The 20,175-nt window shown below is 39.5% G+C and overlaps 1 protein-coding gene across 2 annotated transcripts; it reads right to left on the bottom strand.

The window, feature by feature from the left end:
• Nucleotides 1-7,620: 7,620 nt before the first annotated feature.
• LOC131242504 (uncharacterized) lies at nucleotides 7,621-16,869 on the bottom strand. 2 transcript variants are annotated; one of them, XM_058241192.1, is made up of 7 exons: nucleotides 16,493-16,865; nucleotides 14,784-14,925; nucleotides 12,088-12,189; nucleotides 11,260-11,381; nucleotides 10,309-10,592; nucleotides 9,808-9,898; nucleotides 7,621-8,159 (listed from the first exon to the last, which is right to left on the bottom strand). In XM_058241192.1, exons 1-7 carry the CDS (start codon nucleotides 16,601-16,603, stop codon nucleotides 7,728-7,730), a joined length of 1,284 nt encoding a protein of 427 aa, XP_058097175.1. In that variant the 5' UTR covers nucleotides 16,604-16,865; the 3' UTR covers nucleotides 7,621-7,727. The 2 variants fall into 2 exon arrangements, with proteins under 2 accessions (XP_058097175.1, XP_058097177.1); XM_058241194.1 differs by lacking the exon at nucleotides 9,808-9,898 and having other exon boundaries at nucleotides 7,678-8,159; nucleotides 16,493-16,869.
• Nucleotides 16,870-20,175: the final 3,306 nt, after the last annotated feature.

Raw genomic sequence — 20,175 nt, 5'->3', positions numbered from 1 at the left:
CATACATCACGGTTGGCTTCACGGTCAGGGATCCACCCACCTTCTAGTGATTCCAACCGTCAATGTGGTTGGCCCAACTGTAGGCGGAGAGCATAACCAACCATCCAATGGACTGGAATCCCCAGCGGATACAACACACGAGCTCTGTGGGGCCCATCGTGTTGTGCATGCTACATCCAGTCCGTCCATCGGTTTACATTCCTCGTGTTCACAGCCCAATCCAAAACTCAGGTTCGCGAATCGTGACCTCACTACGGGGAAAAGGGGGGAGTTCGCGCGGTGTGGTCCATCTGAGTTTGGAGATCGGGCTAATTTTCATAGTGTCGCTTCATCCTAGTGAGGCACACCTGATGAACGGGTTGGATAGTACACAAACACATGGTGGTCCCCACATACAAACCTATGATTGGCGTTCTCTCACCCGGACGCCGATTAGATACTGACAGGTTGAGTAGCGAGACTCACTACTGAAGTGACTTCACCAACTTCTTTGGGCCCCACCATGACGTATGTTTTGTATCCTTTAGGAGTGATCATATTAGGACATAATCCAAAGAATGAATCAGATCCAAAGCTCTGGTCAGAAAACAGTGGGGAGAGTGACGCCCACCATTAAAAAGTTCCAAGAGCCATAAAAGTTTTGGATCAAGCTGATATTTATGTTTTCCCTTCTTTCGTGTCTACTTTAACACATGAACAGATTCGATCTCAAATAAACATCATATCATGGTGGACCTTGAGAAGGTTTCAACGGTGGGCGTCACCACGGCTGTAGAGGATCTCGGACCCGTTGACACGGACTGACTGGCCTGCAAACAGTTCGCCGTCTACGAGCAAGATGAAAAGGTAGCCGATAATGCTCCATCAGAGAGTTTTGGTCCACCGCGAATCTGCGTTGGACGGACGACAACCTTCGATCATTATAATGTGGACCCCATGTACGGAATGCTGTCTGGAATGACAACCGTCCATACAAAATGAGGCCCACCATTTGATAATTCAAACCGATCATCATGTTGCCCTTATTCATGGATGGGTATTGCGGTAAAATCATCCAATCTGGATGGTTCTAACCATAGAGCGGCCTGACATTGAAAAGAAATTCATTGGAACAGAAAAATCAAAGGTCTATTGTGATTTGAAGCATAGCCCCATATGCAACTGATTTTGGTGCGTCGCACTAATAATCTCCCGATTAAAGGGAAAGGCCCTGTTTGATTTTCTGTAATTTATTGGAAATAGAGACAAAACTGTAATTATGCTTTTTTATACATTGCCTTGAAGGGAGGCGGAATTTCACCCCGAATTGCCGAAGTTAATATCTTTCTAAGCCATCACTCCATGGCCTCCACCATGGTGTATGTGTTATATTCACATCTGTTCATTTTTCACGTCATTTTAGGGCATGAGTTCCACTATGATGTATGTATCATATTCATGTCGTCCATTCATTTTTCATATCATTTTAGTGGATGAGCCCAAAAAATAAGGTAGATCCAAAGCTCAAGTGGAGCACACCATCAGAAACAATGAGGATTGAATGTTGACTATTGTAAACCTTCGGGCCACAGAAGTTTTGATATTTATGCGTTCCCTTCATCCATGTCAGTGTGACCTCATTAACAAATTAGATGGATATCAAAATAAACATAATGGTGGGCCTCATGGAGGATTCAATGGTGGTCATCATTGTTCCCATTGCTTGGTGTGGTCCACAGGAGTTTTCGATCTGCCTTAAATTTTGGACTCATGCCCCTAAAATGATCCGGCAAAATGAATGGATGCATGTGGATTAAATGAATACATCGTGGTGGGGCTCACAAAGTTTTGTCATGCATAACAGAGGCGTACTTATCAAAATGGCAACATCTTACGTAATAAATGTAAAATTTGATTAAATTACAAGTAAATCCAGCAAATCAAAAAGGTTCTCGGAAATGTTTAGTACAGTGTTTCATTGCACTTTGTGGGGTTGTGTTCATCCCCGTTATCACCATACCTTGCTACAACCAATTAGGAGGAGTTACGTGTGACATATAAAGAGAGATTTCTCGATAAGTGTAGCCAAAATGTATTAGACGGTGCCGTGTACTGCTTGAGCGGCGAGAGAGGGGTGATCGTGCTCGAATGATTACATGACAGGTGGCAAGAGGGAGGCCAAGTAATGGAGTTAAGAACGTGGGAAGCATCTAGTAGGTATTAGTGACGAACAATTATAGCAACCATGAACGTGAAAAGGATCCAGATAATCGGATAAAAAATTTAAATAGCAAAGCAAAATAGCAAATAAGGTATCTCATACCAAACCAAACAAACCAAGTCTATCTTTCAAATTATCATTTTAATTAGCCTAGCGATTTACCTTCCATAGTGTAATCTCTTACTTTCCTTCTTAAACAAATTATATTTATTAGTGTAATCTTTACTTTTCAAGCCTGCTGCTTTATATTGCATAGTGTTAGCTAAGTAGCTGATAATCTCTAGCTGTAATTCGAGTCTAAGCTCCTGCATTGGATTCAGCTCATTCATCGGAAAGGTATTCCGTATCTGTTCTCCACGATCGATTGTCAAGTTCTCTTTCTCATTTCATCGTGTTTGTATTGGAAAGTCTTTTCGTACGGAAGTCAAAGGTGCAATCCATCATTAGATGACGAATCCCACCCTCTAAATATCGTCTGATTCGATTTTACACATTTAGCAAGTGTCTCAATAGGCGACTGATCTTGATCATACACTACGTGTCTGCCTATCTTGGCTCTTGGGATCATTATTGTTTAGTTTGAATTGAAGCCGCAATTTCAATTATGGCACGCCGGTGCACCTAGTGTAGAAAACAACTGCAAACAATGTGTAAACACCCTTCTGGAAATGATCTGGTAACAGTTTTTGGGTAATAACGGTCACGCCACAACCATTCGAGGTGATATGGTCCGGTGTAAACCTTTTCCAGGTACGACCCCACCTTAAGTGAAAGCGATTAAATCTCGCTCGTTGACTTCAATTTGGCTCCAAGCAAAGAACATGTTCGGCTAGAATCATGCCATAAAGATAGCCATCGGGGCAAATCAGCCACTAACAAAGCATACGGCTAGCAAGACAACAAAGGAGCATGGTCTCTAGTACATCCATGAATCACCATTGATTTTTTATTTTTTATTTTTAAAAATTAAGTCTAAAAACAATGGTGCAATCCTTTGCATAAAAAAATGGACTACATATGTTCCTAAATGCACAAATATGGCCCCTGCTCGCCAGTTTCTAGGCATAACCGTCCCAAGCGCCATTTAGAGGTTGTCCCAAACCAAAAGATACATGCTCGACCCTGGTGTTCTTGGCAAGGTGCTTGGTTCACTGTCCAATCCAAGCTGTAATGCCCACATGGTTCTCATTCGTTGCATATTTAAGGCAACTCATTATGAATGCACATGGGGAATGGAGAGGAATACGAAGGAAGGAAGACATGCCTTGCCAGAGGATTCGGTCAAAGAGAGTGAGAGTGGGCTCTATCCAAATCTGCCCCAACGGTAATTGATTTTTATATCTTTGAAAACAGCACGTGCCTAACTCTCTGTCTTCTCTAACGTGTTCTTCTTACCAGATTTCTATCAAAGACAAAGTCAAAGAAGATACTAAAGTCAATAGTAGGATCAGAATTTGGGACGTTCAGCTATCCTTTTTTTTTTCCCCGAAAAAGTATTTGATTTTCCTTCTTCTCTTTCCCATCTCAAAATCAAGCCGTATTTCTCTTCACACATACCCTACATGCCCATAACATCAATACCTATTGACATCTTTTCTGTTTTCATTTTCTTTAATATTTTACCTACATGGGTTCTCAAAAACCTGCGTAATATGTCTTAATACTGTACATACGCTGCTATTGTTTCTTTTTTTACTTTACTTTGCCTACCATGGCATTAGGGCCTAGTGTAGTATGACTTAACTCTATAATATTAGAAGTTACTTTAAATCAAAAAAAAAAAAAAAAACCACGCAGTTTCGTAAAGTAAAGACCGTGCGTTGCACGGGTGGTAAAATAGTGCCTAATCCCTTCATTTTCAGTAACCAAAGCCTTTACCCAAAATCTACGATTGCAAACCAACTATGAGTCACTTGAGTTAGAAAATCTTACGATTTCTTGACTTTTAAGTGATTCTGTGGTTTTTTGTCAGCCACAAAAGTTTCTTTTAGCTAGTAACGACTCAAAGTCAAACCCATTTTTATATTTGATTTAACCCTGCATTTTTATCAAATCAAATCAGAACTGACAAATGGAAGGGAAAAGATTTTTTTTTTTTTTTTAAAAAGCTAAGAAACTAAGGGCATCATTCTGCGCCCCTGTCTTCGTGTGTGGGAGGAAGTTCGCATTGTGAAACCATTTTTTTATCAGAACTTTTGAGACCTATTGGGGTGGCACTTGAAAATAAGTTCATTTCATTTTTGTAATCGGAATTATGTATTAGAGTATGTTTGGTTGCACCAAATACCGTGAAATTCATGAAGACACTTGCATCCTTTTGGTAAGGATTAAAAGAAATATTGAAAAACAACATCATGTTCTCTAATATATAATTACAGTCAGCTGAAATGAGATGAACTCATTTTTAAATGGCACCCAAACAGACCCTAAGTGTATTGTGGGGGACATATCAGGCATTGGTCATAGACAATACGCCCTAACAACCAATACCTGTTGAACCAATTTTAACCCAGGATTTATGGCCCATTGTATGAATGCTTTTGGAGCACAGAAAGCGGGTCCCCACATATAGGTTCTGGCTGAGCATGTATATGTTCTTCTTGGGCAAGATTACTATGTGTAACTGCCACAAGTCACTAAATTGTGGAAGCTGATCCAATCCAGACCATCCAAAGATGAGCCATCATGGGCAGAACTGCAATTAAACAGTCCTAACCATCATTCAAATGGATGGTTTTAGAAGAAAATGATCAACAGTCTGTTAAGTGATACTATTCAAACAGCGTGAATTTGAGCAATGTTAAAGGCCCGTTTGGCTACCACCAAATAAGTTACTTTTTCTACTTACAGCAGTAGATAAGCAACTTATTTCAGATAAGTAAGTTTGGTCCATGATTAGTTATAAATAACATTTTTACTTAAAATCAGTAAAAAAATTTAGCTTTTATAAATTTCATAAGTCGCTGAAGACAGGCATAGAAGAGACCAAAGAGAGGAGAAGTTGATAAGCAGGTTGTTTACCAAACATACTTATGTTCTTAATAAGTAGAATCTAAGATAAGTTACTTGTGGCATAATTAACTTATCTTAAGCAACTTGCGATCCAAACAGGCTCTAAATGAACATTGAACCCGTAATTTAGTGATCCATGTGCCGCTTGTAGGGGTGGAAAATGGACCATGATGCCCAATCCAGCTCAGATTACCCCACCTTGAAGAGCTGCTTGGGCCACTGAACTTGGCCACGAACTGGGTTAGGGCTTGAAATCTAGGCCCGCTGTTTAGGCTAGGCTACGCAAAGCTGGGGCTGCCAGGCCCAGCCTAGCCCAACCCGTTTTCCTAGTACATAGGTATTAGTAACATAGACTATAGAGTTCATAAACTAGTCTATGTGATAATATGAAGACCTTTAATACTCTAGTAGACTGACGGCGATACACAGGCACTTAACTGTCCAAAATGTGAACTATATATTGATGCACTTAAATCCATGTATATGGTGGACAATTGCACACAGCGGTTGGTTGATGAATTATCTTATTTGACAAAGGTGTGGCACAAAAAAACTTTTATTCTCTGAAAGATCGTGATGGCTCATAAATACAAGCTCACCAATAGTACATGTAGCGTACACATAACTTATCTTTTTAACATATAGGGCTGGCCCTGCCAAGCACTCTAAGGTGACCGCCAGGGCCTCTTTAGCACATTAGGACATGGACCGAGTTAGGGCCATGGCATGGGGCTGGGCCAACTTATCTTTTAACATATAGGGCTGGCCCTGGCGGTGCCGAGCACCCTAAGGTGACCACCAGGGCCTCTTTAGCACATTAGGGCATGGACCCAGTTAGGGCCATGGCATAGGGCCAAAATCAGTCTGGCTTGGGCCTCTAGGGCCAAAGACTCTTTATAGCCCATTAGGGCTTGGGCCGGGCTAGGGTCAGGGCTCTAAGGATGGGCCAGGGTAGCCCATTGCCACCCCTAGTACATGAAAGGTTGACAAAGGATAATGGCGAATTCTTGCACTTTTTTATTTTTATTTTTTCCAAGATGCCCAGCAATATGTTTAATCTGTGGACAACCAAGCAAGGATTGAAAATCAGTTTCGATAGTGCCTATTACTAGATCTAATCCTCCACAAAAACTAAGAAATTCTGTATATTCTGACCAATGTATAGGTGGCATGCATGCATGCCAATCTGGGCTGTCCAAAGCATTTTACCCCCATCATTCATGGGGAAAATAACAAAGAGTATCACACTGTTCAGTTAATCCGTCTGGTTTTGCCCATTGAATTTGGACAGCTGATTATTTTATTTTTTACTGTTGATTTGATAGCCACTGGAGCATTTTCCAGTGCTGGGTCTGGGATTGAACTATCAATAGAGTAGAGTTCTATATTGCAAGAACCAATTCCAAGCTTAAGTCCTTAGGTACCCTACATGTCGGATATGGGCCCGTGGGGCCTAGTAAGCAACCACTAGAAGTGGTCCCACATGATCTTCACGAAATTTTAAATTCAAACTTCTATCATATCTCATTAGAATTTGATTGGGATGAAGAGAGATATAGGATGAGATGAGATAACCCTAACCTTATCCAAACTCTTTTATCTCCAGGTCCTTTTAGAAAAGATAAGGCATTCCCACAGTTTTAAGCATCCCAAAACTGGAGAGAATTTCAGAGAAAAAAAAAATATGGAAGGTAATACCCAGATTGTCCATTTGGTCTGCTTTAAGGAAATGTAAACCATTGATCATAATCCAGGAGCCATCTTAACCTTAGAATTAAGGGGTGATAAGATCCTCTCTACTCCCATAGTGGTTATGCTGACCACAGGCATATACCATCCATCTTTGGCTTTGTGTGAAAGCCCCAAGATTGTGTAAAGTGTCAGGCCTTGCTCACCCACCCATCCGGACCGTCTTCCACTACAAACCCATAAAACCTAGTAAGGAAATATAGGATCCTTAGAACCAAGTATCAGTAACCAAGGCAACTTGTCTATTACGTCCTATGGTGAAATGACCATCCCTAACATCCTCCTTGATAGGATGACCCTAACCTATTGATTTGTGGTCTAAAAATAGACAGTTAAGAATACAAAATGCTGCAACAACCCACATTCAACTGAAGAAGAAAAAAAAAGTCCTAAGATTGGCAGCTAGGACATTCCACTTTGTGAGACCCGCGATAGGATAATGCTACCGACAAATGGTGTGGATTACCAGATAGTTGGAACAAACAAAAAAAAAAAAAAAACAAACAAACAAACTGGGTATACCTCACACCAGTATCAACATCACATCAGTACAATAGACTTACAGATACTTGTAGGATATGGTACTGATACTGCATTAGATGCTCTAAAGATACTACTGTTTTTTTTATATATAAATTTAATGATCTCTACTTGTTGGATACGGTTTTAGCATAAATGACACGGAAAAAGCAGGGAAAAGACCCTCCCAATTCACATGCAAGAGCAATATATGCAACTTAGCTACGATCCAGATCATATCTACAGTTCAGTCCAAAGCAGCACAAGTTCCATAGCATGGCATGGTTAGATTGACCAATTCAAACCTCCCATTTTCCCCATCCAACCCACAATTTACAGTAACTTCAAATCTTAAGGGACTGTTCGTACCTTGTTGGAGCAGCAATTTGAGTAAAATTAACCAAATCCCATGAAAGTTCGGCGTCATCCTATCCCCTGCAGCTTTTATCAGCCGGGCACGTTTTGGGTGCTGGCCCGATGACTGAATGGCAGCCTCTGATTCGCCAGCAGCTTCGGAATGAGCAGTGCTGCTTGAATTACCTTCACAGACAGGGATCTGGTCCTTTTGTCGTCGATAGCATGCATAAACACTCTCCGCAGCAATGTTTGCAAAAAGGACTTCCGCAGCCTTGTTGTTGACAAGAAGTGGGATATGTTCCGTGTGGTCCCATACGTATAACTGCAACAGTTGGAGAACATGTAAGAGCTGCAGGTTTGGTTGATGCTGCCAGAGTTTCATTAAGAGTAAGTTTGGAAGTCCTCATGAATCCGAGGGTGGCTGGGATGTTTTTAAATGAAATTAATACTTTGCATGGTTCAAATACTGCTAAACCATGGTTCTAAAAGTCAGTTTAGACCCAAAAACTCGACCGAGTCAACTCAACTCCACGAGACTTCGAGCCAAATAACAAGGCAACTCGATCTTGATTGAGACTTGATCTCAAATTGATGAAACTTGTGGAGTCGACTCAACACAACTCAGGACAACTCGAACCAAGTTCCTCGCATCTAAGTTGATCCTCTTTATAAAAAGTGATGGCATGGGGTTTCAAACCCATGAAAACAATGGAGGTCTTAGCCAGGTGCATGATACAAATTATAGTTGTTTGTACTAGCAAATTAATGTATTTCACCTACATGTAATTATTTAAAATATTTACCAATAATTTAAGTATTAAAATGTAGAGTCGGGTCAAGGAAAGACTTCGTTGAGTCTTCAAGTCGGACTGACCCAACTGGACATTGAGTTAAGCTGACTTTTGGGTTTTAGAACTATGCTTCAAACAAGAATTGATAACCTGCCCATCTCGTTTTTCATTATCCAAGCTGCCGCAGATGCTGAGCACTACACAAAGTCACCTAACCAACATTCTCAACCAAATGTTGATTTGGGGGGGTTACTTCCCAACACTACCTAAATAGTGACAGTGATCCTCGAACCTTGCACACGAAAAGTTGAAACAAACAGATGCTGTTACAGAATCGTTGATATCGCCCCAACATTTAGCGCAGTGGCTAGAATGCAAAGATCCATTCAAAGAATTGCAAATATAAAAAAAAAAAATTTGAAGATTATAGAAACTAATCTATATAAAATGGCAATCTATGAGATGATGATGTCAAAGTAACAAGTTGCATTCACTTGCCTTAACAGATCACTGTTTTCATTAACTCCTAGCAATTTTCTCATGTCACTAAAGTACTGGATGCGGTACTCGTGCAGATATCCATGTCCTAGATTTTCAAAAAAAAAAAAAAAAAGTCCAGCCATATCCCCACTCCCTGTGTCCATGTCCATATCTGTATCCATATCCAGGCATCATAGACTGAGCTCAACTTGGGCACACGGCCTACTAAAAGTTGGGACAGATTTCTCCAAGTTATGGATTCAAGAAATGTTATATCTTGGTCTATTAATGAGTGATTTTAGCTGAGGAAGTTGTCTGTTTTCTACAAAATCTATGAATTGCTACTATGCTAAATGTTTCATTTGGTCACGTAGGAAGAGTAGAAAATGATTTGGTCAATTCCATTGCCAAAGTGTGAATTGGAGATCATTTGTGTTGGGAACTCTTTCATTATTAATTTATGTAGCCTCTTACTTTGTTCTTAATCATATTGTCATCTTTCAAGATGTGGAAGAATTAAAGAATGAAAGAAAAAGAAAAAAAAAGAAGAATGACATTCACTTCTGGCAGTGATAAGGATCACCATTCAGCTATTGATGCCCCACACCATACCGAATGCTAAGTCCATGAAAACAATTACTTTGTCATTTCAAATATTAGTTTCAGGGTGGTGCGTATGTTAAGAGAAGAGATCCTCACCAGAAATGGTCTATATATCAAGCAAACATTATGAAGGCGGTTAGAGCTTTTTTGACAATCGAGTGAAACTGTGTTTTGATCTGATAAAGACCTGTTGCAACAAAGTTCTAATTATCACAGAACAGAAGATGGCAACGCTTTCAGAAGATTCAATGTAATAGAGTGAGGATAGACTATAACCTGCATTTTCCACCAGTTCTTAAATGGTGGTAACTCATCTACCATCCCAAAATCACATTTTTGAACGACTTTAACCATGAAATGTAGCAATTGAATTGGACTGAGACCATTTTCCTTTTTATAATCCATTTGATGGCCACCAATTGGATTTTCAGGACTGCGATTATGATCCATCTGTAATGGCCCACCATTTGGACAGCCGAGAAAGGATGTACATTTATGCCATGTGTGCTGGTGAATTGAGTTGCCACCATTTAAGAAATGCTGGAGATGGACATAGTAATCTCTAGTCCAACGTGGTGAAGTGCGGCATCTGCATACCCAAAATCAATAGGAGAACCACATAGCTTGCAGCCGGTACAAACAAGATCTTCCACAACATTATTATCAGCCATCATAGACACTCTCTTGCTGACAAACATCTTTTCCTTCTCAAATTCTTCATTAGGTTTCCACATAAATGGCAGAAAAATTTCGCCGATGCATGCATAAAAGGTTGCATTACAGGACTCGGTTATACACAATAATTCTGAGATTGAGATGCAATCCTGTGATTTTCTTTCTTCATGAACCTTCCAATTTTTCTGCTGTGCAATGTCTTTGCCCTGCGGAAAACATGCAACATATAAGAGCAATGCAGTACGAACTTATAATATGGGACTATTGATTTACCAAGCGCAACTTCAATGATGATTTTCAACTGAAAATTTTCTTGCTCATATTGTGTTTGGAACAGATATTAAAGAACCTGATGTTAGAATAATACGAGTAACATTGGAGGTAAATGGACAGCATAACACAAAACAAATGACTATAGAATGCAGCGTGAAGAATGTGAAGAATTATATTCAGTTATTAGAAATAGGGCACATTGTTCAGTGATCCACGCCATTCATCTGGTAGGCCCACTGTGGATAACCATACCCCAAAAATCTCCCACACAATCCAACCTTTAGCCTTTCGCCAGTTGAATGTGAACCATTAGTAGGGGTAAGATTGTTGATTTAGGGGTTGTCTGCGGAATAGTCTGCCCACGACACGACCAATCAGATCAACAGTCTGGTAAATTGAAAAGTTGAGGATATCTTTGTGTCAAGGATCAAATAAATTACTCAAGGAAAGTTCAACAAAAGGAAGTTTTCATGCAAACTGAAAACACAACCCAAAATAAATTAGATCTGAATCCTTGGAAGTAACAGGAGCATGTGAATTGATTGTTTCAACTAAATCAGTACCAAACTGGTGGACAACAGTAAAGGCTATAGAGAATACTAGAAAATTTTCTTGGACATTGTGAAGCATTGATCCAGTTTGTTGAACCCATCGTACCACCTTCTTCAGTTTTTCTTTTGTTGTTCTCCCCACTCGACATTGTCCTAGTAATTCATCCACGCCTGCACAAATGAAAATATTGAGGGAATTATGGACCATGCCAGAGCAAAATATGAAAAGCCAATTAATAAATCATGAATCATGTGACCATCTTAGGATATTTAAGCATTATCAAAGGATCCAGTGGTACATATCTCTAAGCCAGTTATCAAGCATGTTGTCTTTACACATCCTGTGCAAGAGATCTAGATCCTTCATCTGTGGGCCTTGCAATGGATGGGTGGTAACACAAAAATACACCTGTTAAAGGACTTCTGGGTCCACAAATGGATTATTGCAAAGAGTTCAATCAACCAACCACGTTCCTGGGGCAAAAATCCTCCAACTGATAGCTAGGATCATTGAATTGCTGTTGGTTTTGAGGAATGACCCCATCCATTGTAGGCAGGGCCCGAGGACAAAGCAGAAGAGCAGTTCAGATCTTGAACATGTACACAACATGTACAAAGAGCATGATGGATAACTAAATTAGATATATGGGTCTCACACGGGATCCTTTCCAATTTTAAAACTTATCATGGTACTGTAAAGAAGCCGCAAGAAGATGCTTGTATCTGCAAAACACACTTAATATTACAGATAGCAACCATCCATGTAAACTATTGATGGCAACTTAGTTTTGAGCGCTACTCAAGTTTAAGAAGATTATAACAGTTTTAAAACAACTCCCCATAGCTCCAAAAAGAGGTGACAGACAGAAAGAAATACCCTTCGAGGCAAGCAATTCAAAAGGATGGACCAACGGCAACAATGATGAAAACTGGACAGTTGCAGCCTCCAAGACATCTCCAAATTTTACAATCTTAACATCTGGAGAAACAGAAACATAGTCAGATTTCAAGAAACAACAAGAAGAATGCACTACAGAAAAGCAAAAACACACACACACAAAACTACAAAAAACAAATCAGTTTGATGAGACGATTATTTGAATGGCACACCAAATATAAAATAGAGACATCAAATAATACTGGGACTGTAAAGAAACAACAAGAAGAATGCATTACAGAAAAGAAAAAACACACACATAAAACTGCAAAAAACAAATCAGTTTGATGAGACGATTATTTGAATGACACACCAAATATAAAATAGAGATATCAAATAATACTGCGACTGCAGTCACCAATCAGTAAGGCTGTCAACAGCTTTGCACGGGTTGGCTTTGGCCAGGATTTGAACTGGTTGGGCTGGGGTTGTCGAGATGTGCCTAATCAAAGGTTTGATTGTGCTTAGCCGGGGACTGGCTCATTGAAAACCCCACCAATATAAAAACTGTGGGAGATGAATCCTCATGATGATTTTATATATGTGGTGAAGGACATGAAGACTCAAATACAAGAGGAGTATCCCAATAACACTCTTGCCATGGCACTGAGTGGATCAGAAATAAACCATGTTTTATATATGAAGACACATGTACTCACAGGGAAAGCTAGTAAAAATAGACTGCCCATAGTAGAGAGATGTCTAATCATCTTGCCCGGAGTTGGAGAAACTTGCACGATTAGTATAATATTGACAATGATGGTTTGGTCTCTGTTATGGGCAATTAACCTCTCTAAATGTGTATTGTTCTTTAACACCAAGAAGCCAACAAGGTGTGCTGGAATCATCTGCAAATCTTATATATTAAAAATAATCATTAGTAGGATAATTTATGAAATAATTTTATATTAAAACATTTCGATTTCTTGGGTTAATAATCCATGTGATCAGAGACGGATTTGCTCATAGAATTAGAGTTGGATGGATGGAGTGGAGATGTGCCTCTAGAATTTTATGTGACTGCTGCACACCAATCAAACTAAAGGGAAGACTTTATACAATAGCATAAGCCCATCCTGCTTTATGAGACCAAACGTTGGCCAATCAAGGGACACCATGTTCATAAGATGGGTGAAGCTGAAATAAGGATGTTGAAATGGATGAGTCGCAAGATGAGGAAGGTTAGAAGTAGAAATGAATGCATTCATGGAATTTAGAAGTAGAACCAATATGTAATAAGATGAGGGAAAATAGACTTAGATGGTTTGGCCATGTGCGACAGAGACCAAGAACTGCACTAGTTAGGAGTGAGATGGTTAAAGTTGAAGGCTCTAAAAGGTCAAGAAGAATGACCAAAAGGACATGCATGGAGGTAGTAATAAAAGATTTAATGACTTTTGGGTTAACTGAAGATATAGTCCTTGATAAGGTGTAATGGCAGAAAAGGATTCATGTACCCTAGTTAGTTGGGATAAGGCTTAGAAGGTCAAATGAGTCAAACATCCTGACCCATACCCAAGAGTCATTTCAACACCAAAGTAACATAGATTACAACTCCAAAGAATCAAGTCGGAGGAAGGAAGAATGACTACATAAGCCTCTTTCAAGAGACAAATCTCTTCAAAATAACGAAGGTTGCATTACATGTAACAAGGTGATTTACACGGTCGAAATCACGTATTTGTTCCTATCGCAAAGGACTCGATGTACACAATGAATGTTTGAATGTAACACAACACAATGGCAAATTGGCAATAGATAGAAGATAAACACAATAAAGTACACACAAATTGTCTTTGATACCAATAGATGACAAACTACCCTGTTGCACACTTGAATGCCAAAAAAAGTTATTGCCCTCTGAGCAGTTTCGTCTAGAAGCAACAACTAGGTTATAGAAGGCTGGAATTCCCTGGAAAATTATTGTAACCTAGACCCATAGAGAAGCTAGTAGAAAACGTAGGAAGAAGTAGAGAAAAATAAACGGTTGGGCAAGTGACACAAGCACAATCAAGTCCATTGATGTAAATGCCCTGAGCCTATAAAAAGTAGAGACTCCCTACAATGTAAATCAGTCCCTATAACCCTCAGAAGTATGGATGTTATCACTACACCCTTGCATTCAGACTCTTCAAGTATACTCAAAAGGCACGCTGACTGCACAAATCACCAAACAAAGCAATGATGCATCAAATAATCTGCATCCCACAATTGTAACAGTCATTCTACATATAAGCCAGCCATCATCAAATATTACTAATGCCAATTTTTACTTTATTTTTTTCATACTACAACTTCGATTTCAACACATGGGACAATATAGACGATTAACAACCAACAAGGTGCTTCTGATCTACAGCAGCCTGCTACTATAAATGGAACTATCAAATATTTTCCCTAGTCTGCGATCACATTGTACCAATGCCAATTTCCCAAACACCAAAAAAGTATGGTTCCTTCAAGAAATCTATAAATCAAAAGTTGCAAATTCCCTCCACCAAATGGCAGAATTACAATACATACAATAGTGTGATATGCTCCATCAACTGCCCTTTACTGATGTAAAAGAAACCCAAAATACTATATATGATCAACAATTATATTAGAGCATTAAATCTGGAAGTAAGGGTCCTCACTTTGTAATAAAACAATATCACCAGCAAATATCATAGATGCCATATGTTTCTGCCATAGAGACATTGGGAAGTATGACCGTGTATCATCACCAACCTGAATATCAGTCTTCAATAATCCCCCTCCATTCGATGCTTTAAATTTCTGCCAAAAGAAAGCATCAGAACCAAGTCACATCATTCTTTAGACATGTATAAGATTAGTGACAGTCTTTACTGCAAGAAAGAATCTTAGGCCTTGTTTGGGCAGCTGAAAAATTGATTACCCAATGATTATTTCCCTTCGCAATGTTCAAAAATGAATTCCAATTGGGGAGGACATTTTTTTTCTTTTTCTCTTTTATTTTATTTTATTTTATTTATTTATTTATTATTTTTTGAAGATTCGCTTGGGGAGGACTATTTGCTTAAAATGAAGAAAATCCAAATTCATTAGACAACAATCACCTCATATGTTGTACTAAAAAAAACTCCGCAATGCTCAAAAATGGATTCCACTTGACCAGGACTTTTTTTATTTTCTCTTTTATTTATTGAAGATTTACTTGGGGAGGATTATTTTCGTAGAATGAAGAAAATTCAAACTCATTAGATAACACTCACCTCATATCTTGTGCTAAAGAAAACCTACCATGGATGAGGCTAATGATTTTTTTTTTTTGTGTGTGTGTGTGGAATCCATGGTTTTCTTTACAATCCAAATAACAGAAAACCTCGTATCAAGGAAAAACATTTTCTTTTCCCGTGAATTTCACCTATATAAACTTTGATAATTCCATGGGACTACCCTAGCCATTCTACATGTCAGTACACATGTGTGAGATCCAAGCCGTTAATCAAGTGGGTCCCGGCAAGGAAATGACCTGGCCCAATAATAAGCTAATCTGCCCATCAGGTGGCCTCAATTTCCGAGCAAATTGGCATCTAAAAAACTTCACAATTTTTTTTCACCACCAATTTGATTGTTACTGTGTGACCCATCCGAGAATTAAGCAGACTGATTTTCAGGCCAAGGAATATGCGAGGTGGGGATCACCTGATGGACAACTTGAATGTTGGCAGCATGTGCCAAGTTGGCAGATGAGGCAGTTGGGAACAAGGCCGCAATACATACATGTGGAATTATCAAATATTCTATATTTAAGGGGTCAGATGATAGTGATAGTTCCCCGCCATTTTTTAAATGGTGGTGGCTCATCCCCAAACATGTGGCATACATGTAGCATAATCAGGACCGTCCCAATCGTTCGTGATAATAACCATCTGGATTAGGACAGCTAACAATTTTGTTTTTAGCTCTCCATTTGATAGCCACCAATCGGATCATTAAGATCATTCAAAACGTGTTATTTTAGGGCTTTGCGTGCAGAATGCTGTAAATGAGTGTATCAAAGCTCCACTTGTGGAGAGGACGAGCCACCATCATTTTACAAAAAATGGTGTTGAACTATCACCGTAGTCCTGTCATATATCAAAGGACACAACGAAATTGAAATTGCATGAAGCTGTTTGGATGCTCAATTGAATCAAACTACGATATTTAAAATATAATGAAGTGGAGATGACTAGAATAGGACAGCGGGCCCCACCACCATTGTTGGTCATTTCCAATAGATTGTAATTGTAATTTAGTCTAATTGCGCATCCAAACGCACCCTTATTGGATGTAATTTAATAGCAAGAAAGAAAAAGGGGGGGAGGATTAAAGAGACCTGAATGGGACGAGATCTGTGAACGAAAACGAGGAGTTGAACGTAGTCGCCGATGTGAGAAGCTGCTTCCGAAAGATTGATCAGCGGTCCGTACCAGTGGATCGCAGCCATTGGTTTTTTTCAAGTTTTTGAACGGTGATGGCGCCTTCTTGAACGTGAAGACACCGGCAAAGGGGGTTTTGGACTTCCTAGTGGGTGCGGATTACGCACCGAGAACAAGTTATCGGGATGCTGCTTACGGACACACGCTTCACACGTGCCAACGACGCGCGTAGCTCTGGATCAGCGGATCCTGTTCCCAAAAATCAAGCCGGTCCGCTCATCAGGTGGGCCATGTGAAGTGAAATGGATGGGGAAGCTCAGTGTGATTTCGAGCTACGGGTGGTATGATAGACCCTCGAGTGAACGGCCCAGATATTATACACGTGTGCCAGATGCGGAATTTCAAACAACTTACACCGATTCACACGGGAGCGGATTAGGTGAGACCCCGGACTCACCCAAGACGATGCTCTTACCGTGGGGCCCACCTTGATGTATGTATTCTATATCCACGCCGTCCATCCGTTTTTCCAGGTCATTTTAGGGAATCCCAAAAATGAAGCAGATCCAATTATGAGGTGGAACATACCATGGGAAACAGTGGCGGCTGATCATTAATGGGCCACAAAAGTTTTGGATCAAGCTGATATTTGTTTTGTCCCTTCATCCAGGCTTATGTGGCCTTATCAACAGATTGGATGGCAAACAAACACTGCTTAAACATTAAGGTAGGGCATTTAATCACTACTGTTTCTTATGTTATAGTCCACCTGTTAATTGGATCGGCTCCATTTTTGTCATGATGCCATAAAATGATATGAAAAAACGGATGGACAATGTGGGTGGAAAATAAGCATTACAGTAGGCCTTAGGTAGTTTTTAATATTGAACGTTCAAACAACATTGTTTCCTCCTGGTATGCCTACCTAATATTTGGATTTGCCTCGTATTTGGGGTCATACCTTCGGCCTTAGTAGGTAAAATGCATGCATCATGCTGGGGCCGGAGCTTTGACACCAGATAGTTGCTGGTGTTGGAAGTGAATTGCGTGGTGTGCCATGCACCAACGACACAATGGTGTGTTCACATCGTGAAGATTTGTGAGTCCCACCGTAATGTATATGTTATATCTACAATGTCCATCTATTTTTATGAGATTATTTTAAGACATGGCCCTGAAAATGAGATATATCCAAAGCTTAAATGGAATACACCACAGGAAGCAATGGAGATTGAACACTTACCATTAAGAACTTCCTAAGGATTGAACACCTATCATTGAGAACTTCTCAAGGACCATGAAAGTTTTGGAGCAAGCTGATATTTACTTATTCACTACATCCAAATTTACATGATCGACCTTATGAATACGTTAGATTGCAAATAAACATTATGTGGGCGTTACATGTTGTATCCTATTTTGATCCATCAAAGTAGAGCCAATAAAGAAATGACACATGGCATTACACCTAGAATATGAGGTGTTTGAATAAATTTTATGAGGAATTTAATATAGAATTATAGTTGTCACTAATTTGATTATATACATCATAAGGAGAGGAGATGTGAGTAACGAGACATCATGTTCAAGAGAAATGGAAATTTAAAGTGCGGTTGAGAGATGGAATGAGGAGAAGAATGAGTTGTGATCGAAGGAAAAAGAGTGTGGTCATCATAAGAGGAATAGCACAAAAGTAAAATGTAGCATAAAATGTGATATAGGTAAAAGTATTTTAACTATTGTAACCATCGAAGTAATGATAGAAATATCTAGAAAAATAGATCATGTAGTAGAAATCTATTAATATGAGTGGAAATTTATAGGGTAAGCATCAAACACAATCCAATCTTAATACCAAATGAATTTATTAAATTACTTTATCTCAATTATTAATGAGTAGTGATAATTCAATAGTAGTAATTCTCAACTACAATTCTTAGTTGTAATCCAAATATACATTGGATATGTCTTGTATCCAGCATCACATAAATTTTTTAAGAAATGCATTCTTACAATTACTCATGGCACTTGAATATGAGTTTTTTATTTTGTTTGATTGTACTCGTATTATGAAAAGTCATTTCTTATAGAAGGCAAGTGTTACCTAAATTTGGAAGAAAGACCCCCATCATTCTACAAACGTTTAATCATTACAAAATTTAGTAAGTTACCAAGTTTATCATAATTCAATTATATATGTTGATGCAAAAATCTGGTTCACCTTTGCCGAGCTTCGAACACTCACTCCGAGCCTTGTAAGCCTACATAAAATAAGGACAAAGGAGACCCTGACTAGAGCAGGGGACCCTCCGATGCTAAAGTTATGTTAAGAATTTGGGTCTAAGTAGTGTAACTGGAAGTTAGGGTGTGATCATGAGATCTTACATACCTGTTTCTGTGGATATGTCTCCTATTTATACCTTTTAATCGAAGTAACTGTGCCTGTCATTCTCAGCACGATCTCTGCTAATAGGAGTGAACGACGCATGTGCTGATGTTGGTAGTTACCCGGAGATCGTGCGCCGGATCTTTCTCCATGCATGCGTTAATGGAGTTGATCCTCGAGCATGACCATAGGTTCCATCTTTGTCCGAGCCGACCCTAAAGTCTGAATCCTTCATTTGACAGTCCGAACTCATAAGCAGGTTAAGTCTGTCGGCAAAGATCGAGTCGGAGCCAACAGATGGAATGTGTAATGGCTTCTTCTGGATTTCAGGCTGATGTAAAAGCCATATAAAAGAACTTAGAAACCGAACTTTGGTTGCTATAACCGGACCAAGATAGACGAGCTATTACCGGCGAGCCGAGGTTCGACTCATCAGCGTTTGTTGTCTAGCTTTTTATGGCGAGTCCACTCAACTAGCCGAGTTGTGCTTTCCTCAGTTGCAGTCAGTGGTGTTTCTGTCTTGGCGTGTCCACTCAACTGGTCAAGCCAAGCCTACCTCTTTTAAGTTCGGCTTAGATTTTCCCATAACAATATATATTCACAGCGTATGTATTTGCTTATTTTAGCACTTAAGGTCAAAAATTGTTCGATTTGTATCAATTTGCTATATCGATTCTAGCAAGCTTGTGCATTCACACATGTAACATAAAACAAACAGGCAAAAGCGGTGCCAACACTAGGAAGGTTTCAACGATAAACTTGATTGACCCATTTCTATCTGTGGTGTGGTCCAGTTGAGCTATAGGTCTTCCTCAAATTTGGAACCATGCGCAAAAATGATATTAAAAAATGGACGGACTGGGCGGATATAACACATACATTGTTGTGAAACTCACAAAACTTAGTAACATCAAGTGACCTCAGCACACCACCAAGGCTGGTGGTGTTTAGCACACCACGCAATCTGCTACCAATCCCAAAGGTTTTTCATTTGTATTTTATGATCTTATCCTAACGCTCTCCATTATAGCCGGCGAGGCCGCACTAGACATGGTGCCCTTCCCAGTTGATCGGAGACGTTCATCCAGTGGACCTCTTGTGGATGGCCTACGTGGTGAAAAATAAAAAAATAAAAATCTGCATTTGGACAATCCAAACTCTCCAAATAATAAACATTGCGTTCTAAATGTGAACCATCAGAACCATCTCTTTGGAAGCCCGATTCGTGCATAAGCTGTCACATGTTGGTCTAGC

The sequence above is a fragment of the Magnolia sinica genome, chromosome 4 (assembly GCF_029962835.1).
Source record: "Magnolia sinica isolate HGM2019 chromosome 4, MsV1, whole genome shotgun sequence".
NCBI classification, from domain to species: domain Eukaryota; kingdom Viridiplantae; phylum Streptophyta; class Magnoliopsida; order Magnoliales; family Magnoliaceae; genus Magnolia; species Magnolia sinica.
The sequence above is the reverse complement of the archived record's forward strand: the minus strand, read 5'-3'. Positions and strand labels throughout refer to the sequence as shown.